The following is a 27,564-nucleotide window of genomic DNA, read 5'->3' as shown; positions in this document are numbered from 1 at the left end:
CTCTGCCAATCTTTAAATAGTGAAATTCCCCTAAATATCGGTAAATTTTGGAATAAAAAGAGTAATTTTGGTAATAGATTCATTTTGATCGCAGCCATTCTCCCCAACCAAGAGAGGTGTATTCTGTTCCAAGTATCCAAGTCCTTTGTTATTTCTTTCCATGTGTTCTTGTAGTTATTTTCAATCAGATTTATGTTCTTCATGGTTAACCAGATTCCGAGATATTTTACTTGAAATGGCTCTATGGGATTTTAGTGTGTGGGGGGGTCTTTCCCAGCCCTACCTGGAGATGCCATTGGGGAGCTCCAACACATATAAGGACAAGGCGCTGTGGGTCAAACCACAGAGCCTAGGACTTGCTGATCAGAAGGTTGGTGGTTCAAATCCCTGCAACACGGTGAGCTCCTGTTGCTCGGTCCCTGCTCCTGCCAACCTAGCAGTTTGAAAGCACGTCAGAGTGCAAGTAGATAAATAGGTACCGCTCCAGGGGGAAGGTAAACAGTGTTTCTGTGCGCTGCTCTGGTTCGCCAGAAGTGGCTTAGTCATGCTGGCCACATGACCCGGAAGCTGTACACCAGCTCCCTCGGCCAGTAAAGTGAGATGAGCGCTGCAACCCCAGAGTCGGTCACGACTGGACCTAATGGTCCATCAGACCTTGTGAGGGGCCGGACTATATTTGGAAAAATAAATGAATGAATGAATTCCTATGCCCCACAAATAACCCAGAGATGCATTTTAAATAAAAGCACACATTCTGCTCATGTAAAACACCAGGCAGGCCCCACAAATAACTCAGAGATGCATTTGAAATAAAAGGAAACATTCTACTCATGTAAAAACACACTGATTCCCAGACGGTCTGTGGGCCGGATTGAGAAGGCAATTGGGCCGGATCTGGCCCCCAGGCCTTAATTTGCCAACCAATGCATTAAACATTAAAAATCTTCCCTGTACAAGGCTGCCTTCAGATGGCTTGGGAGTTGAATAACATCATATCCTCCAACATTTCTCTGATGGAAATAGGGGACATTGCAGGATCAAACAGCTTCTGTAAATCTGGGACTGTCCCTGGTAAATAGGGAAACTTGGAGGGTCTGCAGTGCTAAACAGAATCCTTACTGTGAATACATGCCATATAGGTAAGATTGCCAAATTGCCAACACAAAAGCACCTATCCTGTTCCTGTGCTTTTAAGAAGAGCTGGTGAACCTGTTCATGCAATCAAGAGAAACACTGCCATCTGCTAAAGTCAGGCTATATTTTACCACATAGTTTTGCCTTCTTGCCCTGAGATTTCACTTCCCCCTGGGAAGTGAAATCTCAGGGCAAGAAGGCAAAACTATGAGAAGGGCGCTTATCGCTCTGCAGCCATACCTTGAGATCCGGTAATTCTCATTTCAGTATATAATAAAACTATTCTTGTTTTAATCTCTGTCACTGGACAGGATTCAGTGTGCTCCTTAGGAAGTGCCTTCATTGCCCGTAGCATCCTCCATGCCCCAGCCAATATTTCTGGGAACAAAACTGTAATCAAAGGTCTTTCTGAAATGGAAATCTTAGAACCCCCTGCAGATTCTGTGTCTACCACCACAGGAAGAGCTTCAGAAAAAAAACATAAAGAAGCAGAAAAAGATTCTGTTTTTTCCTCTGCTAAATTATATCCTGCCACACCTTGAAAACAAAAACAAAACAAAAAGAGTATTGACTTTTCCTTACACATAAATGAAACAGGCAAAATAACACCTTCTTTTGGTAACAAAACAGGGTATTTCCCCCCCCCCCAACTCCTTTTATTCTTAACCTTAAAACACTTGTCAGATATTTCTTGAGATTAGTAAATATAATTAGCATTTATAGTAGGTTGTGAGTATGCAACCCAATTGAATGAATTCAGTATAACTTTTAATGGCCCTGTAACGTGGGGCAATGTTATTCATCTTTGATATTTTAGTTCTGTCCTTCTCCCTGTGAATTCATCCCTCCATTTTTTCTTGCAACGACCTGGTGAGGAAAATTAGGTTGAATTAGGCTAGGCTCTTCACATGAAACTTCATGGCTACTTGAGGATTTGAACCATGTTCTGCACAGTCCTAGGCCAGCTCTCTAACCACTATACCATGCTGTCTGTGAGTGACAGCATTATCCCCATCCATGGCATATGAGCTGGGAGGGAGAACAATTGTCTTCCCTAAGGCCAACTAAGCAGCAAACTTATACACAAGAAGCTAAGTTGGTGAAATTAAGCTGGTGCAAAGTTTTCCTCTTGGTACACTGGGCTTTAATGAAAAAATGTTGCTTATTCCAAACCTGGATGCCACTCAGTGCTTTATTCTGTCACATTTTGTGGGGAAAGTTGCATCAATAGTTTTCACACCCCCAAATTTCCCCTCAGAAAAACAGCCAACGTGGGACCCACATTTTCATGGTCTTCAAAGGAAGAGACATTTTGCAATGCAGAGGCCAGAGAAATGTGCAGTACTGTGGTAAGCGAGAGGTGGTGAACTCTACATGGGAATGATCTTTTATGGGAACATCACCAAGCAGTGTGATCACAGAGAGAACAGCAAAGGCCTGGTGAAGAGAAGCACAGCAGAGGTTATATTTTCTGAGAATCCTCCAGAAAAACAATCTCTCAAAGGACCTGTTGATGGCATTTTACCATTGCACTGTGGAGAGCGTACTAAATTATGGTCTCTGTGTGTGGTTTGGGAGCTGCACGGCCAGGGGAAAAACAATGCTATCCAGGGTTGTAAAGTCTGCGGAGAGAATAGTTGGGTGCACTCTTCCCACCTTAGATCAAATCTATGCTGCTAGGTGCCATAAGAAAGCGGCAGAGAAAGCACAGGATAGTATGCACCCTGGAAATGATCTCTTTCAGCTTCTGCCTTCTGGAAGAAGGTATAGGGTTATAAAGGCCGGGACTAGCCTGTGACATTACCACATATGAGAGAGTGCTGGAGGGGAAATAGTTAAATAGATTGCACAGACAGGACCCAGGGGGGTGGAGTCAGCAGGTCTATAAAGGAGTTCTGGGAGGAGTTTGGGGGAGTTAGTTCGCTGGGAGCTGTGGGTGGGTGGTTGGTTGGTTTGAGTGGGTTGGCTGGTTGGGAAAGGCAGTTAGTAATAGAGAGGCAATCAGGGCAGTTGTTCCTTGAATGTGGGGTGGTAGCAGAGATAGAGGAACATAAGACTAAGAAAGTAAAGAGGAATACTGTTTGGAATGCTGTAATAGTTGTGTTTTATGTCTGAAATAAAATACACTCTTCTTTATTAATTGAAAAGCTGACTGAGACTGAAGTGATTTTACCAGGGAGGACCTGGTTGGTGGCAGCGGATTAGTGGTGTACGGGTCAATAGTCCATGAGATGACCGGGGGCTCAGTACAAACGAAATCTATGCTGCTAGGTGCCATAAGAAAGCGGCAGAGATAGCACAGGATAGTACGCACCCCGGAAATGATCTCTTTCAGCTTCTGCCTTCTGAAAGAAGGTATAGGGTTATAAAGGCCAGGACTAGCCACCTGAGAAACAGTTCCTACGCAAATGCAATTCTGGTTCTAAACACAGCATAAGGGGTCTCTGTAGTATAGTGTATTTTAAAATGGGGTTTTAGAGTTTTTAGGGTTTTTTGAATGTTTTATGTAGTTTTGTAGTAGTTTTATGTGGTTTTTCAATTTCATTGTTCTGCAAGGGACAATGACAATAAAGATATCGTATCGTATCGTATCGTATCCATCATGGTGTAGTGGTTAGCGTGTCCGACTAGGACCATATAGACTAGGGTCCACATCCCCGCTCAATCATGAAGCTCATTGGGCAACCTTGCGCTTAATAATCTATACCTTAATAATACCTTAATAATCAATAATCTATACCTCTGTGGGTTGTTTTGAAGATTATGATAATGATAATAATAATATTCATTCATTCATGGCTCCCAACAGAATAATAATAATAATAATAATAATAATAATAATAATAATAATAATAATGCGATAAAACATCAAACATTAAAAACTTCCCTAAACATGGCTGCCTTCAGGTGTCTTCTAAAAGTCAGATAGTTGCTAATTTCCTTGACATCTGGTGGGAGGGCATTCCACAGGGTGGGCACCTCCACCGAAAAGGCCCTCTTCTGCCTGGTTCCCTGTAACCTTGCTTCTGACAGTGAGGGAACCACCAGAAGGCCCTTGGAGCTGGACCTCAGTGTCCAGGCTGGACGATGGGGGTGGAGACGCTCCTTCAGGTATACTGGGCTGAGGCCATTTAGGGCTTTAAAGGTCAGCACCAACACTTTGAATTGTGCTCAGAAACATACTTCCAAGATAACTTGAAAGGTGCCAGGAAGAGCCATGGATGGTATCTTGGGGAAAAGGTGAGATAGCAATTTTATAATAAATGACATCTAATGTGTTCCGCCCACCATTATCACCTCTAAAAACAGCCATCTGCCTCCTGTAGGAGAGGTAGAGAAAGCTTTCTGGAAATGTGCTGTTCTGGTGAAAGCTTATATCCTGATCCTGTAAAGGTAAAGGTAAAGGTACCCCTGCCCGTACGGGCCAGTCTTGCCAGACTCTGGGGTTGTGCGCCCATCTCACTCAAGAGGCCAGGGGCCAGCGCTGTCCGGAGACACTTCCGGGTCATGTGGCCAGTGTGACAAAGCTGCATCTGGCGAGCCAGAGCTGCACACGGAAACGCCGTTTACCTTCCCGCTGGTAAGCGGTCCCTATTTATCTACTTGCACCTGGAGGTGCTTTCGAACTGCTATGTTGGCAGGCGCTGGGACCGAACGACGGGAGCGCACCCCGCCGCAGGGATTCGAACCGCTGACCTTTCGATCAGCAAGTCCTAGGCGCTGAGGCTTTAACCCACAGCGCCACCTGCGTCCCTTCCTGATCCTGTAGGCACACCTTATTACTTCCCCCCAAAAAAGCAAATGATTTGGAATGGAATGGACACAGCTGCTCCTTCATTTTGCAGGTGTGGAGACTGCCATGGCCATAAATTATCCCTTGAGCTGGCACACAAAGCAATGTGCAAGGTTGCTGAGCATCGCTCCCTCACTTGATGCCAAAATCTGGCACGGCCAGCACCTGCCTCTTGCAAGGCTTTCTCACCAACACGACAATTTATGGCAAATCACTGTCTCAAACTAAATTTAGGAACAAGCACAGGGGAGTCAATTTGGAAGCCTAATCAATTGTGAAGTGTCTTCGGGGTAATTTTTCTCCCCTTGACTCTTCCTTAAAATATGACAAATCCTTCTGCTAATGGAAAAGGAGTAGGGGGGAATGGATCAGGGCGAGCGGAGGACACAGTGCTCTGGAAACCTATTAAAGCAGCTGATTCAGTGAAAAAGATGACTAAGCTCTGCAGGCGGTGGTTTCCTGGAATGCGCTGGTGGTGTAGCCACCATAGCTCTGCTCTTTCCCTCCCCAGCAGGATAAGATGGGAAACCCGCAACCAAATGGGAGGAGATGACACAATGGGCTTCCACTGGATTCTTTTCAGGGGGGACAGGAAGGCAAATAAATCACTGAAGGACCCCCCCCCTGCAGTGCCCTCGAGACTGCTCTGTGTTTGACCAAACCGGTTGAGCTCCCCTAAATCCTCCTCTTTTTGCAATATGACTGGGCATTGCCTTCTGATTCAGAAGCAAGTCTGAGTGTGTCGGATTGCAAGTGAAATAAGTCAAAATGGACCGAACAACTTCCTCTCTCGCCCCTACAGTAAAAGTGGAGATTTTCTGAAAAACTGACTGGTGTTATGTGTTTACCGCAGAGGTCTTTCCCCTGAAGATGGTGGGAGGGCATTGAGAAGTAATGAGAAAGTATGCGGGAGGAAGGAAGGATGGATGAGTAGAAGAGTGAGGGGTTAGAGAATTTAGTAAAGGCTCCGGAATAATGAGAACTTTTTAAAAAGAAAAGCTTCCAAAGGTGCTTTGTGAGCTGATCTATGAATAGAGATGACTTCATTACCTCATGCTAGCTTTTGATATTTTTGATATTGGCCCACTTGATGCTGGGGGGGGGGGGGAGTGTAAGGTTGCATTTTTTATTTCTTTTTTGCATTCCCTTTCTGTTTTTCCTTCAAGAAATGGTCTCTTTATTTTTTATTATTTGGGGGGGGGGGAGAGATATGAAGGGAAAGAACAGGAACAGAGTTCTTGTTTTGAATTCAAAGTATTTAAAGTAGGCCATGTCTCTCAGCTTCTTCTTTTCTGATATATTTAAAGCAAAACGTCAAAGTTAATTTGAAGGTCCAAGCTTAGCCAAAACATCTGAAGGAACTGGTGTGTGTGTATGTGTGGAAATCTCATGGAGGGTTCTGCAAATTCTAGGAGAGTTGTGAGAATTCCAACAGAAGTGATTGCAGGTGTCAAAGTACAAGCCCGCAGCAAACCTCACTGTTCAAAGTTGGTGTTAATTCTTTATTAGTAAAACCACAGTCTTCACAAAATCGGCTGAGCGTCAGGTCTAATGAGCACAGCAGTCGACCCCTGGTAGTTGTTACTCCATGAATCAGTTGCCAAGAAAGTCCCCACCCCCTAAGTCCCCTCTTCTCCAGGGCTTTCCTCAAGCAATCTGAGACTTGACCTGGGTGCTGCCTGCCGCTTCTCTGCTCTTTTCATGCCTCTTCTGGTTCTGGGAGACAAGTGGGGAGGGGAGCTTGTCACAGCGAAGGGGGGGCACCTGTGACTCATCACAAGCATGACTCATCTCTGCCTCTTGGCCTCCCTCCTCCCACTCATCTACATCAGCTCCTGCCTCTGATTGTAGACTTCTCTCTATCTTTGTGTTTCCTCAGATAGCTCCTCCCACCATTCCTCTGTTCCCAACCAATCAATGACAGCTGTTGTGAGCACATTGTGCTGAGCTAAGCCACTTTGAGTGTTTAATTGGAATCATCACTCAATCCTTTTGTTTCCCTACTGGGACCTACCAACAAAAAAAGTGCTCCTACATTCTGATCACTGGCTTTATGCCAAAAACAATTCCCACATTTTTTTAAAAAAGCCTCCATTAATTCATAAGAAAAGAAATGACATTTGAAAATTATACAAGTAGAAAGAAAATGTTTTGTGAAATCCTCAACGGTGGGGTTATTGTAGTTATTGTTGCAGGGTTATTGTTGCAGTCACCTTTAATTCTGAGGACTTTCTTTCTTTCTCCATATTGTCCCATCACTGTGGCCTTCCTAGGTGCCCACACTTCAGTTAAAGCCTAAAGGAAACCATCAATAGGTTTGTTCTTCCCATGGAGCTTTTCAGTTGAGGCAGTGCTGGGCAGCTAGGGAGGCTGCAAAGTGCTGCAGAAATGTTTTCTGGAAACGAGAACACATATGCTACCCTTGGCCACCTTGTAACTGCTAAAGTAATCTCAGAAACCCACACTCACCAAAGAAATTCTCAAGTGCCCAGAGAATGAGGCAAGAAACTTGAAGTTCATTTCACAGGGTGGCAGGGAAATGACTGTCAAGAAATTAGAAGACAAAATCCAGCACAGCACATCTGATCAACCAGTGCTATGCATGGTGTCCACAATGGTCACTCCACTGCTGGATGTCTGCAGATAAACTCAGCATGCAGTGGGCAATGACACTTGAAATGAGCTGTCTTCAACTTTTGTTCAGTGACTGCCACCCCTGTTTTGTTCTGCCTCCATGGCCAGAAGCAATAATGCCTCTGAACAGGAAATGGCAGCTTATACTTCTCAGCCTTTTGACTAAGATCAATGATGTGTACATACACACACACCACCATCCTCTTATCGTGGCAAGCAAGAGACCTCATCACTATTCCTGCATTACAAGGTATTGTACTGGAAGACCCTTTTGGTACCTTGCAACTCTATAATTCTATGATTCTAGGACAAGGACACATTTCAGCCAAGTAAAAACTCAAGAGGGTTGCAAAAGAGGGACAGTAAGACGAGAGACTCAGGAGGATGTATGGATTGAGGGGATTCCCAAGGGGCAGAGAGAGAGGCTTGGAGGGCCACATTTGGCCTCTGGGTCTGAGGATCCCCTGCAGAGAGTTCGGGGCCAATGGGAGAGCCTTGAAAAGCCACCTTTGGTTCTCAGGCCTGAAGCTTTAGAATTACTCTGCCTTAGTGATGAATATAAACAAAAAGGTATGTGACAAACAGACATATTTTAAACCAGTGGGAGGAAAAGGATCGAGGAGAGGACGATGACGGTTTTCCGTCCTTTGAGGACAAATCCTGTAACCCTTTCAGGACTTTGGGTTCTGAGACCTGTGTTGAGCTACTAGCCACAGCTAAATCTGCAAGAGCTGTGTTAGCAAACTCCTGAGCAAACCTGGTGAGCGATGTTGGTGTGCGTTCGTAGCCCCCTGTATCTGTAGAACTCACACCGTCAGGCTCAGTATCTGAGCCTTCAGCAATGGAGTAGCTTTGGAACACACACACATTTCCTCCCCATTTTGCACTGCACTCAACATCCCTAGTGAGTAAAATCAGCTTGGTATGAGGCCTCAGTACTTTGTACAAGCCTCCATACCCCAGGAAGATTCTACGCTTCTTGCCTTGTGACATCTCCTCCCACATGTCAGACCCATCTTGGGTTTGCACTTCTTGGGTTTACCTTGTCACAGTCCCTATCAGACCCTTTGTCTGAATCCAGGGAAAGGCCTTGCAACCTATGTTTGCCAAGCATATCGCTCTATTGCTTCTGAATCTCCATTGCCAATAGGGTACCATCTTGGAGAGAGGAGAAGAAGGACCCAGTCAACACCAATGCCCACCATGAAATGCGTGCAACTACAGCTTCAGAATAACTCTGCCTTAATGATGAATATAGGGTGCTTATCCATTTAAAGATTTAGGAGTCTCCTTTTTTTGTCTTTTGGAAAGAAAATATTCTAAATAAAAAGGTATGGGACAAACAGCCATATTTTAAAAACAGAAGTGTGCAAGTTTTATTCATCTTGATGTAGGTTTGGTACTACAAGCCAACTCCAACCCTTCTTAGCTCATCCTTGCAAAACACAAAAACAAAACATACAGCATGAAGAACAATGAGATGATTGCGCAGTCAGAGTTCTGGGTGAAGAAGAGATGGAGAGGCACCAGGGTGACGATGGATCCAAGCATCTCGAGCATTCTCTCCGTACGCATTTTCTTTTGCTGGCCCAAGTTGTACCACGTGTTGACGATCAAGGTCTGAAAAGAGATGGACACCAGTGGGAGGAAAAGGATCAAGGAGAGGATGACAACAGTTTGCGTGTCGAACCCCAGGCTGAAGAAGAACAGCAGTTGGCACAGCAAGGGCCACAGGATGATAGAGATGACAGCCGATATAAGAGAAGGCAGGTTTGGTTGGTGGCTTCTGTGCCAGCTTGGAGAGAGGAGGAGGAGGACCCAGTCAACACCAATGCCCGCAATGAAATGCATGCAGCTACACTGGGTGTATAAAAGCAAGTAGGCCAGAGACAGGAACAATTTCTCAAAGGCGTCACAGGAATGAAAAATATAATTAATGAAAGCCAGCAGAAAGGAACTGCACAAAAATAGAAAGATGCCACAGTTGGCGATGGCGAAGTTCCAGATGTAGGCATTCCAGGAATTCCTCTTGATATAGAAAAGGAGATATGAGAAAATGGCAACATTTCCCAAAAGCCCAAACACAAAGATGGAGACCATGAAACGTGCAAATATACGGTCTCCCAGCACACACATTAGGAAGTCCATGATATAGTTAGACTGGATCTGATGCGGAACATTCAAAAATGTAGTGGAGAGGATGGCTGTGATGTTGAGATCGCCTTCTTTGAGATGCATACCTCTTCCAAGCACAGTCTTGTTAGCTGAAGGAAGAAGGGATTCTTCCTATGGATAGAAGTCACAACAGGTGTAAGGAACTGAACTTTCAATGTGGCAGTACCTACTGGAACTCCCTACCCAGTGATATTAGGCAGGCGTCTTCCCTTCTCTGTTTTCAACAAGCCAGACCAGATATGCAAAGGTTACTGTTGATTTCAAGCCAACTTGCTTTTAACTTCTGACTTTTGTCAATAAATTTAATGTGAGTTTTATATCTTATGGAAACCCATTAGAGGTTTTTTACAATTAATAGAGCAATCCCATGCACAAGAAGCTGGCATAAAGCAAGCCTGGAGTAAGTTAAACTGGTGTTAAGTTAGAATAGATACAAGCCCGGTTTAGTAGTAGAGCTGCTGCTCTGCTTAAACCTGGCAAAGGGAAATAAAGTCTTTAAAATAAGGTTCTATGCCAGGTGGTCAGGTAATGTGGCTGAGCTGAATGGGCTTAGGACCAAGTCTGAGTCCCCCACCCCAAAGTCCTGCCCCTGACACTCCCCCAGAGCACCCCTAATGGGGACTTAGTTCAATCATCACCACAACCACCACAAGTTTCAGAAACATTGGGCATCAAAATATAGGCAACGCCCTGAGTACTGCCACATTTGTGATCTCACCAACATTCAAACTTCCAATACAAGGTGATTCCCTTTCCTTCCTTGGCAGAGACAAAGGGGATTCAGGCACCAGGTGCAGGGAGGTGTAAGACCTTGGTAAAGTGCTGCCCTGTGCAAGGCCAAAAATTGACACACACACACACACACATACACACACAATCCCAAATCAGCTTCCCAAATCTGGGTAAGGGAAGCATCACTCTTTGGGAAGAGGCTGAAATATCTTAGAAATGAATTTTCTGTTTGTTTGTTTTAAAATTGAAATGCCTCTGCCTGAACCATGCCACTAAATCAGGCAGAAACCACTCTCTACTCACATTTCTTGCTGAAACTGGGCCAGCTTTGGTAAGATGGATGAGGCCCCAGAGCATAAGCCAGGGGAGGAACAACATCTCTCCCTCTTTTCTTCCTAGTGAGGAAAGAGAAACAGTCAGTGGGAACTGGCATGATGCACATCTGTTTTGTTCTATTATATCTATCCGTGTATTAGTTTACTATTCATTTATTTAAATCTAGCCTTCCCTGCAAGGAACCTGAGAAGATGCTCACAGTTCCCCCCCTCCCTGTGCTATCATCACAATTGTCAATAACCCCATCAGGTAGGGTGGGCTGGGAGAAGAAAATGTGTCCGAGGTCACCCAGGGAGCCCCTTGGCAGAGTAGGGATTAGAACTCAGGTCTTGTGGGCTTTACTCCAGTGCTCTAGGCACTACACCACACTGGCTCCCATATTTGGTTTATGGCTCCCTTGACTATGCGATACAGATGTCCTCTGGTTGCCAAACTCCCCCCCCCCCCATTTTGTATGCTTGTCAAGGAACTGTCCAGCTCATTTGCCACAGAGCTTTGGCATGCCGTCTGGAGTCATGGAAAACCAGCATGGTGGGCTTCACATAATGGTCAGCAGCTCGAACTAGCACTGTGATGTAACATTCACAAATGGAGATGTGCATTTAGATGTATGTTTGATGTGGTAGATGAGCTGCATTTCAGAGCAGCTGACCCATCATAATTGGCTCCGCATGAAAGAACCTCCAAAAACCTTTAAAGGGATCCTACAGTTCTCCAGAACATATCCTGAAAACCACTTCTCCAGAATAAGGAAGGCACCTTTGGCATAAGGGGTTCTTCCCTCTGTGTGTAAGTGCTTCCCCAAAAGATTTCTCTATATTGCATTAGTAATAATCCACTCTGCTGAAAGACCAACTCCATCAGGCTCCTTCCATTCCAAGAAGGGTGTAGAAAGGGAGCGTATATATGAATAAGAAACCCAATGAGTTCATTATACAGTGAATATAAAAGAACACAAAGTAACCTACCTAACCACAAACCACTTAGAATGGTTTCAGTTTCCTTCTGAAAGCTGGAGAAGTCTAATTCACAGTCTTTTCCATCCAATCTACCAGTTTTGATCTTCTGGCTCCCTTTTGACTTTTCTCTGTGAAGTCTTCTTCTTCCTTCTTATGCTTCCTTGGTCCTTTCCCAAGCAGCTGCTGCTGCTCCAACTGCCACCAACTGCTTCTCTCCCTTTGATCTTTCCCCACATTCTACACTTTTCCCTTTCCAGACATTCTATTCTATTCCCTCTGTGAACAGAAGAGGCACTGCATACTTCTCTTCCTATCCCTATAAGTGTATGTGTTCCCATATAGTCCATTGTACACCCTTTCCCAATAAGGTTCCTCTATTAATCTCCAATGACAAGTTTTTTTATTGGATGCCTCAGTGGTCCTATGCCTTTGCAGGTTCATTTCTGACTGCAGAGGTCTTCACATGTTATGTGCACATGGTACAATCTATCACATAAACACTTGCACATGTGTAGAGACAGCTTGTGTCTGTGTTTAGTGTAATGACCAACTCATCTGCCTGAATGCAGAGCTGTAGCTATGGGGTGCGGTGGGGGCTAGCCAGGTTTTTTTTTGCCCTGGGTGAAGCCTCCAGAGGGGAGCCATTGAGGCTCCCAGATTCTGTGTGTGTGTATGCAAATGCAAAAAGAATGTGCCAAACTGGGTTTTTGACTAGGGTGAACTAAAGTCTAGTTTTGCCTCTGCTGAAGGTTAGCCATAAATGTATCATGCTTTCAGATCAGTAATCCTCAAATATAGCAGAGCAGAAGGTTTTGCATCCACTTCTTCCCATGTGCCTCTGCTGACACCAGAGCCCAAATCTTGCCCCATGAACAGAATCCTCTATCACCAGAGTCTCTGTGAATGAACCATGACTCCTTGTAGGAACCCTGTGACACTTTCCCCATAGAAGTCCCTGATAGTTTAAACAATTTGTCCTAGAAGAAGCCAACAGCTACGGGCAAAATGTACCAATCCTTTAACTGGTTCATGGGATAAGGCTTTCATCTTGAATACCTAGTCCAGGCTATAAAACTCTGTTGGTTGCTAAGACAGTTTGTCTTCACTGCTAACCGTGGTCCTGAACCAGCTCCCTAGGCTTTGTACATTTTTCTGAACTAGCCTGCCTCAGCTTCCAGACTGCTCTTGAATCCCATATTAGCTTGCACCTCTCTTAGGCCATCATTTGTCCTTGGCAGTGGGCAATACAATGCAAAATGAGTCAGAACAAAATGATGAATGAGTACATGTGGCAGCATATGGGCCAGAAACAGACTGATCTGACCAACCCTACTTTCTGGGCTACATTCCAGAGAAGCCATCACCCATCCCACTTAACTCTGCAGTACATCTTTATCAATACACATTGCATTCCCACAAAAAGCATTATCATTTGTGTGGTTGGCTTTTTGGACTGGTTATGGTATGGGTGGTTTGTTGTTATTGTTTAAAGAATAGATTTTATGTTCCCAGGGCCATTTCCATTTCATTTGACATCCTTTATTTCCTAAACCATTCAGTTCCCTTAGATTGATGCCCCCTAGGGTATAGGAGTATTAACATTTAGAAAACTGACAAAAAAAACCCCCACCTGCTTTAAGCTGGTCTGAGCCCATGGAATTGAGCCGGATCTGAGCCAAATATATGAATGAACATTGGACCATTTACCCATTAGTGAAGATTCCTTCAAACAGAAGAAAATAGAAATCCATTGTATGTGGACAACTAGATGTTGGGGAGAAAGCTTATCCACAACATCTACTCTTCTATGAACTCAACCAAACTTCCTTTTGTCGGGGTGGTGGTGGTATTGGTTTGCTTTTGTTCTTATATTTATTATGTGTGTTGTGGTTTTTATATTGTAATTTTATGCTGTGAACCGCCATGATTACTGTGGTAAAACATGGGTGAAATGTCGGGATAAAAAGAGAAAACCCAAAACACAACAAAACACTTAGATATGGAGCTTTAAAGCCCATAAATGTGGCACAAAAGGTAGAATGGATGAGCCCTTTGCCCATGATAGACAAGAAGAAACATTCATATGAGCCTCACCTGCAGTTTGAAGCAGCTGGGATCAGACACAGTCTAGAGCCTTGTTGGAGAAATAGTCCTGAGTTAATTGTCATCTCCAATTATTGTCACTGGGGAATCATCCTTGTTGTACCTTCCACATGCATCTCAGCCCAGGTCCCTTGAGGCTGGCATAAGCATATTTTCAATCCAGAGATGCACCAGGATGAGCACAGCTGTTGTTGGGCATGGTGTTGTCTTTCAGCATCAGTTACGGCAACATACCCTTTTCTAAATTACAGCTGATTTGTGCATTCCTTTATTAACATTCCTTTACCCTGAAGGCTGGTGAGATTATGTTAGGTTTCGCAATGACAAAGCGCACTGAAAACGTTATGGATCCTAACTGAATGGGTTTTTTTAAAAAAAAAATTAAAAGCCTTGTATATATTTCTTGATATATTACTTGATTGTTTTCCATTGATATTACTGTCATTAGAGAAAGTGTTATCATCATTCCACATGCTCATTACCAAGGTAGCATGTGGCAGGGATTCAAAGGAACTGAAAATCATGGCAAACTACAAATGCTCCAAATCCATAAGTAATTTTAGACTTTCTCCTAGTATAGTTAAAGCAGAATCCAGAAAGAGTGGGATGCAGCCTAGCCTTTTCTTCTAGGGTTTTCATCATGGATCTCAGGGACTATTTAAAAGTGAACCAAGGTATCCCTTTGACCACACGAGAGCCTGTGTTTCCCTCTAAAGTCCTTTGTCCTCTTAAAATCCTTATTGGAAGTTCCTCAGCTCCTACATTTCCCCTTATTTCACTTTTCACAAGGCATTCTTCCTAATTTATCATGCATTTACATTTCAATTAAGGATCCTGGCTGTTTGTAAAAGCCACCCCAGTGAGAAGTGCGAAATAAATTATTGACTTTACCATCATCTGCACAGCCCATTACCACCTCATTTACCCTAATGACACTAAAAAGACTGTCACCCTCTATGCAGTTCATCCTCCTAATAGAAATTCCCCCAGGAGCCCTGTTTATGCAAGTTACATGCATTTGCATATGTTAATTAGGTAATCATAGCCTGGGCCTTCTCACTAGTGCCTTTTAAGTATGATAGATATACATAGATGGCTTCAAAATGGAAGAAGATGCCTCTGAAGTCAATTCCTTCTCCAAAGAGATCACTACAGGATGGAGATTTATTACATGGTAACCTTTACTCCATGAAGTGGCCATCTGTGGCCATGTGGCAAGTCCAGGAGAAAAAACACACCTGCTTATCCAGATTTCTGAGCAGCTGCATGGTGCTGGTAATGTTTCTCTCACAATTTTACAACTACTTTCTAATCCCCTTTTCAACTCTTTTGCTCTTTTGAGAGCCAGTGTGGTGTAGTGGTAAGAGCGATAGACTCGTAATCTGGGGAACCGGGTTCGCGTCCTCCACATGCAGCTGCTGGTGACCTTGGGCCAGTCACACTTCTCTGAAGTCTCTCAGCCCCACTCACCTCACAGAGTGTTTGTTGTGGGGGAGGAAGGGAAAGGAGAATGTTAACCGCTTTGAGACTCCTTCGGGTAGTGATACAGTGGGATATCAAATCCAAACTCTTCTTCTTCTTCTTCTAGGACAGCCAGAATGGCCACTAAACCCATCTTGAAATCTGATCTTTGTATCTTGTATCTTTGTATCTTGTATCTTTGTATCTTGAAATCTGATCTTTGTCCTGTACCAGAGATGTTTCTGGACTACAACTCCCATTATCTTTGGCTGTGACTGATGGGTATTGGAATCTAACTTTGTCTGGATGCAGACGCTGTATACATACCCTCCAACATTTTTTCCAATGAAAACAGGGATGTCCTATTCCATAATAATAATTTTACTATTTATACACCACCCCACTTTGGGTGGCTTCCAACATATATAAAAAACATAATAAAGTATCAAACATTTAAAAACTTCCCTGTACAGGGCTGCCTTCAGATGGCTCAGGGGTCAGATAACTCCATGCCTTCCAACATTTCTCCAATGGAAATAGGGACATCCTAAGGAAAAGTGGGACATTCCAGGATCAAATCAGAAACTGGGATGGCTTATGCAAATCCGCGACTGTCCCTGGAAAATAGGGACACTTGTAGGGTCTTTCCAGTAGTACCTTAGAGACCAACTAAGTTTGTCATTGGTATGAGCTTTCGTGTGCATGCACACTTCTTCAGATACCTGAAGGTATCAGAAGAAGTGTGCATGAACATGAAAGCTCATACCAATGACAAACTTAGTTGGTCTCTAAGGTGCTACTGGAAGGAATTTTTTATTTTGTTTCGACTACGGCAGACTAACATGGCTACCTACCTATAACTAGAACTTGTAGGGTCTGTACAGCATGCAGATGATGCAGCAATTCTTTCAAGAACACCCATAGGTCTTAGAAGAGCTATGAAAGCATTACCAATATATTGTATGGAGGGCAAATTAGAACTTAACTATCAGAAAACTAAAATCACGACATTTGCCCAAAGGCCCAAACTCAACCCATGGTACATTAATGGTCCTTAAAACTACTGCCAATCAGTGTAAACCACCATGCGAGATGGTCTGATTATTAAGGAAGCTTCCAACATTTTTATAAGACCATAAGTCCCTCCTGGATCAGGCCAATGGCCCATCGAGTCAAGCATTCTGTTCTCACAGGAGCCAACCAGATGCCTGTGGAAAAGCAGCAAGCAGGATTTGAGCACAAGAGTTCTTGGTTGTCGCTCCTGCCTCCTGTCATTGAGACATTCAGCATAATATCTGGTCCCGAAATGAGAGCTGTTGCCCCAGTCAGCCATAATTCTGTGATTAACTTGAAACAAACAGCAAAGAAAGAAGATGCGAGCCTGTTCATATGACTATTCATTTACCAAATGCAGCTAAATATTAGAAGACTGTGCACAAAAGTTGCACAAAAGCAACTTATTGTTACAAGGCAATGCATTATGTAGGTTGAATGAAAGCAGGTCCAGCATTGCTGGGAATTAATCTAGCTGGTATCATTGTGGAGAAGTCTCTTCCTTTCTCTCCTATTTAGCGACACAGCTGCCACCTACAATGAGCTGTAGTTCCATTGTGTGTGTGTGTTTTCTAATACCGAGAAGTTATTAATGCCAGGTGTTCATTTCTTAGGATACCTGAAATGCCAAATAATGTTGTAAATGAAAGCCAACATGTTAGCAGTTGCGTGTCCAAACTCCATGGATTAAATAACCTATTAACATTCGCCCGAGCCGCCTATGTTTTATTCAGGAGCCCAGACACACACAGAAAGAACGAGAGACTATCCATTAAGACCATGATATGTTTTGTCTTGCTTGAAGAAGAGAGAGAAAGAAAATATGCAGAGAAATCAATCATTTCTCATTCATTTTTGCTCGGGGTCCAAAGTCTTATGAATAGAAAGGAAACGCAAGCCCAAACCACAGCATAGGGATGATAAAAGACTTGAATTTTAGTTGCATCTACATAAATGTGTGGCTTTCTTTAACCTGGAATCATATTTCCTCCACTCATTTATTCTCCCCTTCCCACGATAACTTGACAAGTGGGTCATTCAGAGGTATCCCAGAGGGTACCAGCATGAATGGCTTTAACTGAGGAAAAGGCAAATTCATGGAGTTTCAATGGTCACTAACCCTGATGACCATGTGAAAGGCTGGACTGGATTAATCCCAAACCGGAATTAAGATTGCCGGAAAAAATATCAAAAACCTCAAATATGCAGATGACACAACCTTAATGGCAGAGAGTGAGGAGGAATTAAAAAACCTTTTAATAAGGGTGAAAGAGGAGACCACAAAATGTTTTTTGATGTTGAAGCTCAACATCAAAAAAACTAAGATCATGCCCACTGGTCCCATCACCTCCTGGCAAATAGAAGGGGAAGAAATGGAGGCAGTGAGAGATTTTACTTTCTTGGGCTCCATGATCGCTGCAGATGGTGACAGCAGTCATGAAATTAAAAGATACCTGCTTCTTGGAAGAAAAGCAATGACAAACCTAGACAACATCTTAAAAAGCAGAGACATCACCTTGCCTACAAAGGTCCATATAGTTAAAGCTATGGTTTTCCCAGTAGTGATGTATGGAAGTGAGAGCTGGACCATAAAAAAGGCTGATCGCCAAATAATTGATGCTTTTGAATTATGGTGCTGGAGGAGACTCTTGAGAGTCAGATGGACTGCAAGAAGATCAAACCTATCCATTCTTAAGGAAATCAGCCCTGAGTGCTCACTGGAAGGACAGATCCTGAAGCTGAGGCTCCAATATTTTGGCCACCTCATGAGAAGAGAAGACTCCCTGGAAAAGACCCTGATGTTGGGAAAGATGGAGGGCACAAGGAGAAGGGGACGACAGAAGACGAGATGGTTGGACAGTGTTCTTGAAGCTACAAACATGAGTTTGACCAAACTGCGGGAGGCAGTGGAAGACAGGAGTGCCTGGCGTGCTCTGGTCCATGGGGTCACGAAGAGTCGGACATGGCTAAACAACTGAACAACAAACCCTGATGACTATGTTCAGCCCCCGCTGTTGTAGACAGTATGCTTCTGAATTCCAGATATTGGAAACTGTAGGGGGAAGGAGAGCTGTTGAACTCAAGAGATCCAGTCTAAAAGGGTTTATTTCAGAAACCAACATTTAACTGCTCACTATCTAGTGTTGCCATATGTAGTGCAACCACAGAAACCTGATAGCATTCACCTAAGTTTTATGCAGCGTAGACCCAGCAAAATGAATGGTCCTAGCCAACTAGTCGCCAGTGCTATTTTTCTAGAAAAAGAGGTGCCAGGACTCACCAGGAATGCTCCCCTTGTTCTCATAGAATGGCAATGATGCCCACTTGAGAGGTACCGGAATAGAGTTCTGATGAGTTCTGGCTGGGGGGGGGGAGCCCAGATCCTAACTTAGTCATGTTTATTAGTTTCAGTGGGTCTTGGAGCAAACCTTTGTTGAATGCCACCTTTAATTTTTAATTTGTCAACAGGTCTTAGAATTTTAATTCTTTTAACCACTATCTGCCTTGGTTCTTCAAACCCCTTTGCTGGAAAATAATCCATTCAAGCACCAGGTGCCTGCTCTACATCCTCCACAATGAAGACATCTGCAATTTATTAATTCAGCTTTTTATAAATCTACTTTCACTAGCACTCCTTTCCTTCCTCACCAAAGAACCACCTGTCTTCCTAATTTTTCTTTCTGATGTATTTAAATAATTTAATTTTGACATGATTTTTTTTTAGCAATATGCTCCTCAAATTATTTTTTTAAGGTAAAAGGTAAAGGTACCCCTGCCCGTACGGACCAGTCTTGACAGACTCTGGGGTTGTGCGCCCATCTCACTCAAGAGGCCAGGGGCCAGCGCTGTCTGGAGACACTTCTGGGTCACGTGGCCAGCGTGACATCGCTGCTCTGGCGAGCCAGAGCCGCACACGGAAACGCCGTTTACCTTCCTGCCGGTAAGCGGTCCCTATTTATCTACTTGCACCCGGGGGTGCTTTCGAACTGCTAGGTTGGCAGGCGCTGGGACCGAGCAACGGGAGCACACCCCACCGCGGGGATTCGAACCGCCGACCTTTCGATCGGCAAGCCCTAGGCGCTGAGGCTTTTACCCACAGCGCCACTATTGTTCCCTTGTGCTTCTTTCCCCTCCTGAAGTTTGGGCTCCTTTTCTTTATCCCCAATTGGGCATGTCTTCTGTTTTCTGAAGGAAGCCTTCTTGTCTCTAATAGTTTCCTTGCCTTTGTTCATTACTGGCTTCCTTTGGGGCTTGGTAGTACCTTTCTTGATCCACTACTACTCATGTGGTCAGTTCCAGGTATGGTTTTTCACCGCTTGAGGACACTGAAATGCATATGCAGAATTCTTCACTGGACTTGTGTGGGAGCAACTCAGGAATTAGAGGTAATCATTAAGGGAATGGTATGTGCACAAGATGATATTTACTTCAGTTTGTTCTCACTGTGTTGTGAACTGAGTTGACATTTCCCTAAGGAGCTACATTATATCTATAATATATTCAACCTGAAGCAAAATAAAAAAAGTAATGGTGGATATGTGAATATATCTCATCTGCCCTTCAAGCAAGACAAAACCTACCATCATTGATTCTTTCCTAAACAGATATGCATGCAGCCTGATCCTAGGTGTTTTTATTTGGAAGTAAGGCTCAACAGAGATCGGTGGTTAATTCCAGGATAATATACAGAGGCTTAGATCACAACTAGATTTCATACTGTTTTTAAAACTGTTTTAAGCTGTTTTAATGGTTTGTCTGTAACTCACCCTGAGGCATATGTAAAAGGCAACTCATAAATTAAGCAATGCAGCCATAATAATAACTTTACCAACCAGAGAGTTTGAAAGTAAACATTGGTACTCTAGACTCCCTTAATAGCATGTTCGTGATCTTGCAACATTCCATGAAATTAAAACTCACCGTGAACACTTGTGCATGTGAGCTGTCTTACCATACTTGCAAACCCACTAGGTAGTCTCTCATTCTTAGAACCTCCTCCTCTCCAATCTGCGACATGAGGACTACAATTCTGTCCTTATTTTATATGACTGTTGCAGTGATTGAGGTGATTATTTATTTGGGCACTTGATCTGCTGAATATAGATTTGATGCATTACAGTAAAGAGCAAGCAAAACAAGGGAACTGAAGGTTTTGTGGAAGAGAAATCATACAGAGATTAAGAACAAAACCTGGTTTATATTTGTTTAAGAATTTGTGCCTATGTTTCTCCTATGTGTCTCCATTCTATCACTCTAAAGCCATTTAGAACATATACAAATTGCAGTACATGAAGGTGAGGATGGGAGTTAAATTAACCTGAGCTCACATTTAAAGCTGAACTTAACATAATCCACACTTTCTGAAGCAATACACAGCCATCCTTTGAAATGTGGTGCTTCTCTGAATTTTGCAATGCAGTTTTCTATCCAGACATCTTATACAAAAATGCATAGACAATGGGATAGTAGTGGAAATATCATACATACGTGCATTATATTTGGGGAATTTGCAAAAAAGTCTATTAGACAAAATTGTTTACAATAATTAGAAGAGAGTTATATGGAAATGCTAAATAATTTTGAGGAGGATTTTTTTTAAAAGGCATTTGCAAACCAATGTGGAGTTGGGAAAAAACAAACTTAAGTTGATAAAAAATAGGAAACTGAGAGAAACAAAAATGAACATATAAACCCATCCCTACGTAAAGGTTAGGAGATGACCAAGGCAACCAGCTTAGTAAGATCTTCATCTTAAAGGCTGAGGTTGTGGATCAATAGAGCTCAGCATATGTGACTTAGAAAATATGCAAGGTTTAGAGCAGGGGTGGAGAACCTGCGGCTCTCCAGAATCATAGAATCTTAGAGTTGGAAGGGACCCTGGGGTCATCTAGTCCAACCCCCTACAATGCAGGAATCTCAGCTAAAGCATATGTGACAGATGGCCATCCAACATCTGCTTAAAAACCTCCAAGGAAGGAGAGTCCACCACCTCTCATGGGAGTCTGTTCTACTGCTGAACAGCTCTAGCTGTCAGAAAGTTTTTTCTGAATGTTTAGTTGGAATCTCCTTTCTTGCAGCTTGAAGCCATTGGTTCAAGTCCCACCCTCCAGAGCAGGAGAAAACAAGCATGCTCCCTCCTCCATGTGACAGCCCCTAAAATATTTGAAGATGGTTCTCATATCTCCTCTCAGTCTCCTCTTTTCCAGGCTGAACATAGCCAGCTCCTTCAACTGTTCCTCATAAGGCTTAGTTTCCAGATCCTTAATCATCTTGGTCTCCCTCCTCTGCACACGTTCCAGCTTGTCAACATCCTTCTTAAATTGTGGTGCTCAAAATTGGACACAGTATTCCAAGTGTGGTCTGACTGAGGCAGAATAGAGTAGTACTATTCCTTCTCTTGATCTGGACACTATACTTCTGTTGATGCAGCCTGGAATAGCATTAGCTTTTTTTGCTGCTGCATCACACCGTTGACTCATGTTAAGGTTGTGATCCACCAAGACCCTTAGATCCTTTTCACATGTACTGCTAGTAAGCCAGGTGTCCCCCATCTTATATTTGTGCATCTGCAGAACATTACATTTGTCCCTACTGAAATTCATTTTGTTAGCTCGTGCCCAGTTCTCCAATCTGTTAAGGTCATTCTCAGCTCCATTAGCCTGGCTGTTGGTGGTAAAGGATGATGGGAACTGGAGTCCAACAACAATTTCAGAAGGGACTCAAATCCCCCTTCCTTTACTTAGAGAATTATGTCAGTTAGGAAATGAGAACATTTCCTTTGCGTATTTTTTTTAATGAAGCACGGTTGCTTCATTTAATTTTTGAATTGAGCTTATTAAATATAGAACATTGAAATTTGCTTCTAATCAGTTTCCATTTTGATGTGCTTAGCTGAAATCAACAAAGAGCTTTAACCCTTCGTCAGACATCAAAATGGTTGAACAATCTGTCGACTCCATTGCATCCAAGGAACATGTTTCCCTGTCAGTAATTCAAAGTCATTTTAATAGCTTAGATCATGCAGTCACAAAGACAGGGAAGTTTCCTAGAATCAATAACCATATGTTGAAACTGTGGGGTGTTTAGGGTGTTCTCCTCCGTTCTTTTTACCTGAGAAATCTCTGTGATAATTAGAGATGAGTGAGCTCTACAAAGTGTACCTTAATCTGGAAAGGACATGAGCTAAACAAACAAACAAACAAACAAACAAACAAACACATAGTTCATATCATGTTTGGGACTTTAAAAATAATGCCTGCTGGACCCTGTCAGTCCTTCCCATCCTCAAAATTTGACCAGGATTTTCAGTGGAGCACATGGACACACAAAGAGAAGAGACGATTGAGAGGTTATCAGACAGCCATCTTCAAGTATCTGAAGGGAAGATGGAGCAAGTTTGTCTTCTGCTGTCCCAGAGCGTAGGACCCAAACCAATGGATTAGAATTACAGTGGTACCTTGGGTTAAGGACTTAATTTGTTCTGGAGGTCTGTTCTTAACCTGAAAATGTTCTTAACCTGAAGCACCACTTTAGCTAATGGGGCCTCCTGCTGCCACTGTGCTGCCGCTGCACGATTTCTGTTCTCATCCTGGGTCTGTGGAACATCAAGGGGTCCAGCAGAAGTGCCGATCTCCCTCCCTCCCTGAAAAACACTGCCAAAAGACGAGTGGGAAGGGGAGAGTCGTCGAGGGGGCTCACGGCGGCAGCGCAACCCTGCCAGCCGAAGCTACAAGCCACCACTGAAAGCAGGGAATTTCCCTAACAATTCCAACTCAACAATAGGAAGAATGTCCTGACAGTAAAGGCTTATCCACACTTACATTTTCCAGGAAGAGGTTGGTGCTTTAATGTTCTGTGCCTGAATCAAAGCAAACAATCAATTTGGGTTTTCCAAATTGAGCTTCAAAGAGCAGTTTCCACAGGGAAAGCTTGGGGGGGGGAGACAGGCACTTGGAAACAGAGTTTTAAATCGTGAAACATGCCTGGAACAAATGAAGGAAAAGTAAGGGTGGATCGGGCCTGAGATTTGTTTGACTGTGCAATGGACTTCCTTGAAAAGTGGTGGACTTTCCTTCATTTGAAGTTTTTAAACAGAGGTTGCATGGCCATGTGTCATCTGAATTTTCCTTGTAATTTGGTAGCAGATTTTTCCATATAATTTTTTAATGCTAAAGATGATGCTTTGTTTAGTTGTCATTTGTGTTTTATAAACTGTGGAAATTTTCTGGGTTTTCTTCCTTTTTTTCTTAAGATGTTTTAATTTATGCTGCAAACTGCCTGGCTACTTTTTTAAATGTGCTGTATAATAATATCCAGCATATCTTCTAAGCATTTATTGCTAAGCGTTCTCCAATTCAGGGGCTGATTAGATCTAGATCTGCTTAACTTCCACAATAATACAGAATCATTTGCCTTCAGACTCGGGATGCAAGAAGACATTACTTTTCATTGCATCCTTGAGGATTTGTCCCATGCAGGACTGTTTCCATACCGCTACAGTTCATCTCCCACAAAAAGCTATGTTACTCATCTCTCCACCGAATGTGGCTAATTTTATGCAACTTATGTAATTGACATAATTATTCATGTAAATTACATTGCCGTTATGTCATTCTACCCCAGTGATTTCAATGCAATAGAAACTTAATGCAGATAGGGTGAAAACCCCCACAATCAATTGTGTACTGTTTGTGGACTGAAAACAACAACAGTGAATACCGGCTGAATTATTGCGTTTGGTTTCTGTTCTGCTCATGGGACATATAAGTGAAAATTGGTAATTTTTGCTTCCATTCTCTTTTCGTCAGAATTTTCTGACGTCTCTCCTTCATACCGGTGACTTGAATGATAGCTTTGTGAAAGATTGCTCTGATAAAGAGACTGTTGCAAGTATTTATATTAGCCGCTTTAATAATGTAAGAAGAGATTGCTGGCTCAGGCCAATGGCCCATAGAGTCCAGCATCCAGTAAGTGAAAATCTGGACAAAAACGTGGGTTTTTTTACCATACAAAAAACAAAAAACCTTCCAATATGTGTAGTCATATGGATTTTCCCGGACATTTTAAGAGCTTTCTGAAAATACTTTCCAGACTAAGGTTACCATACAACCCTGTTTCCTGGTTACAGTCCCCGGATTTGCAAATCAGTCACCATACAGAATCCATTGAAGTTGAAAACCTTAGCCCAGACACCATTTTTGACAGGCAACTCCTGTCTATTTCCAGGAAATTCTGGCAGCCCTAACCTGGAGGGATAAGGGGGGGGGGATTTTCTTTTGCGACAACCATCATCGGGGAGGCACTCCATAATAATAATAATAATAATAATAATAATAATAATAATAATAATTTAATAATTTATTTATACCCCGTCCTGGTTCAAAAACCGGGCTCAGGGTGGCTAACAACAAATTTAAAACACTTTAAAACAATTGTAAAAGCAGCATAAAATACAGTATAAAATTATGAATAACAATAAAAAAAAATTAGATAATCCCCAGGGCTAGCTGGCTGAAATGGTCCTACTTGGGCCAGTGAGGAGGCCAGGGGAGAATTACATGTGGGGTCTCAAAGTGGGTGATCTTCATAAAAGGGGAGGGGGAGGGAAGAGAAGGGAAATAAAAGATCAGGTTGAATTCAAATTAAAGGCCAGACGGAATAGCTCTGTCATACAGGCCTGGTGGAAGGAGGTTAAATCCTGAAGGGCCCTGGTCTCATGGGACAGAGCATTCCACCAGGTCGGAGCCATCACTGAAAAGGCCCTGGCCCTGGTGGAGGATAGTCTGACTTCCTTAGGGCCTGAGACCTCTAAACTATGGTTATTCATCATTTTAAGAGAGCCAGTGTGGCGTAGTGGTTAAGAGCGGTAGTCTCATAATCTGGTGAATCGGGTTTGCATCTCCGCTCCTCCACATGCAGCTGCTGGGTGACCTTGGGCTAGTCACACTTCTCTGAAGTCTCTCAGTCCCACTCACCTCACAGAGTGTTTGTTGTGGGGGAGGAAGGGAAAGGAGAATGTTAGCCGCTTTGAGACTCCTTTGGGTAGCGATAAAGAGGGATATCAAATCCAAACTCCTCCTCCTCCTCTTTTTCTTCTTCGTCCTCTTCTTCTTTATTCTGTCAATTTTTTAAAAAATCTGTTGTGATATTTATCAGTTGTACCCCCTAGACCTTTTCCTCTTCGGGCTGTGTCTTGTGTGGTTGATCTTTGTCCTGATAAGACTCCATTCCTGCCTGTACACCAGTCAATTTATTTGCCATGTGGAGCACCGCATAAGCCCGGCTGCAGCAAAGCAAACACCATCAATTAAATTACTTTCTTTTTCCTGCAGACTTCATAAACATGTAAATTCAACAATCTCCATAAACACTTTGATATTATGAATCACAACAGGGCATCACAGCTGGCTGTCTGCAGAAACAGTGTCTGGAACTGGGCTCATCATTTACATGCGAGCAGGTGACGATGGGGGAAAGTGCTTCATGCACTCACCGTGGCAACAATGGAGGTAATTAGAGGGCTTTGGAGCAGATTTCATCTGCGTCCTCTGAAAAGGAATTAGAGGAGCATCAGTGCTGCCTTCTTAGATGGGCCATCTGGTGAGCAAAGGCAAATTACGGATCAGGAAGCTGAAAGAAAGTGCCAAATTTAACTTTACACACACATACGCACAGGAAGGGGGATATATATATATATATATATATATATATATTTGCTTTCGTAGATTTTCACGGGTACAGGAATGCAGGTTTTGGTGTCCTCGGGTGTCTTCCCGTGTAAAAGTTGGGGTGTCTAGGCGACGTTTCGACGAGGTCTCACTCGTCATCTTCAGGCTGGTGCTTTCGGCTTCTTGTTACTGGAACAGAGCGGGATCTCAATGTTTGAGTTCCTATAAATACTGTAGAGGGGGTGTGGTGTCTAGCCTCCAATGTTCTGGGCAGAGAGGAAGTTCCCAGGCTAGTGTGCCTTTTCTTCTTTTGTTCCTTAATTACTTGAGAGATACCTTGAGTGATTTCTTGAGTGATATCCTGAGTACCACTTAGGTGGGTCATTAGGTGTGGATTAGTTGCTAAAGTCTTTGTGTCTTGACCTCTTGAACTTTGTGAAGAGTTTTCCTGAGAAGATGGCTGTATTGCACTTAGTTGTGCTTTGGCTTGGCTTCGTGTATAGGGGCGAGCTGTGGTTTTGTGGCTTGTGTCAGCCAGATATGTGTAGGGATTGCAGGGGGGTGCAGCATCCGGAGGTGCCACCATGGATTGGCTACTGGATGGTGTCAGTAATTCATCTGTGGAGAGGGTCTGGGTTTGGGTCTGGTGTGGTTGATTGGTGTTGGCGTTCTGTGTGCCTCTGGATCTGGTGTCAGTTTTTGTGGGGAGGGCTAATTTCCAGATGTCTGGCAAGCGGGATGTGTCGTCACGCTTGTTCATGTTGTGAGGGTGTTTCTCTATCTCGATGGCTTCCATGATTATTCTCTTGTGGTGATGTTCCGTGTTAAAGAGCAATTTGGAATCTGCAAAATTAATTTCGTGTCCTGTTTCTTTCATGTGTTGGAAAAGAGAGGAAGTTTTTTCTTCTTTTTTGACGGCATTCTTGTGTTCTGCGATACGTGCATTTATTCGTCTGTTTGTTTGTCCAATGTACGTGGCTGGGCAGACTTTGCAGGGTATTTCATAGATCCCTTGGTTTTCCAACTGGATTTTATCCTTGGGGTTTCTGAGGATATTGGCTATTTTTTGGTTGGTGCAAAAGGCTGTTTTGATATTGTGTTTATGGAGGATTTTGCTAATTTTATCTGTAGTGCCCTTGATATAAGGAAGGAGGGCCATGCCATTGTTTTCTTCTGTGTCTTGGTTTTTGGGGGGTGTTTCCTTTTGGATTAGCTTCGTAATCCTGTTTTGCTGGTATCCATTGGCAATTAACACATTTGAGAGATTCTGTAACTCAGTTGTCAAGTGGTCTTTGTCAGCCAGGCGTTTGGTTCTGGAGATGAGAGTCTTGGCTACGGAGTTTATTTGTGCAGGGTGGTGGTGTGATTGTGCATGTAAGTAGCGGTTGGTGTGTGTTTTTTTCCGGTAGATAGTGTGTCCTAGGGAGCCATCAGGTTTTTTGTAGATTAGGACGTCAAGGAAGGGAAGTTGGTTGTTGGCTTCTATTTCCATAGTGAATTGTATTTTGGGGTGTAA

The 27,564-nt window shown here is 43.2% G+C and overlaps 1 protein-coding gene and 1 long non-coding RNA gene across 4 annotated transcripts in view; one reads left to right on the top strand and one right to left on the bottom strand.

Moving 5' to 3' along the window:
- Positions 1–407: 407 nt before the first annotated feature.
- LOC310849327 overlaps positions 408–27,564 on the top strand; it is a 344,819-nt gene continuing 317,662 nt past the window's right edge. Inside the window, exon 1 of the long non-coding RNA XR_014566859.1 lies at positions 408–457. This is a non-coding gene — a long non-coding RNA (uncharacterized lncRNA). The remainder of the gene's footprint in view (positions 458–27,564) is intronic.
- Positions 8,913–11,991, bottom strand: LOC310849245 (uncharacterized protein). Of its 3 annotated transcripts, none has more exons than XM_083749395.1 (3): positions 11,857–11,991; positions 10,772–10,863; positions 8,913–9,847 (listed from the first exon to the last, which is right to left on the bottom strand). In XM_083749395.1, exons 2-3 carry the CDS (start codon positions 10,844–10,846, stop codon positions 8,987–8,989), a joined length of 936 nt encoding a protein of 311 aa, XP_083605521.1. In that variant the 5' UTR covers positions 10,847–10,863; positions 11,857–11,991; the 3' UTR covers positions 8,913–8,986. The 3 variants fall into 3 exon arrangements, with proteins under 3 accessions (XP_083605521.1, XP_083605520.1, XP_083605522.1); XM_083749394.1 differs by having other exon boundaries at positions 11,773–11,978; XM_083749396.1 differs by having other exon boundaries at positions 10,772–10,859; positions 11,773–11,978.

The sequence above is a fragment of the Podarcis gaigeae genome, assembly GCF_964106915.1.
Source record: "Podarcis gaigeae genome assembly, chromosome: 7".
Lineage (NCBI taxonomy): Eukaryota > Metazoa > Chordata > Lepidosauria > Squamata > Lacertidae > Podarcis > Podarcis gaigeae.
Note: the sequence above shows the minus strand (reverse complement) of the source record. Positions and strands in the feature narration are given on the sequence as shown.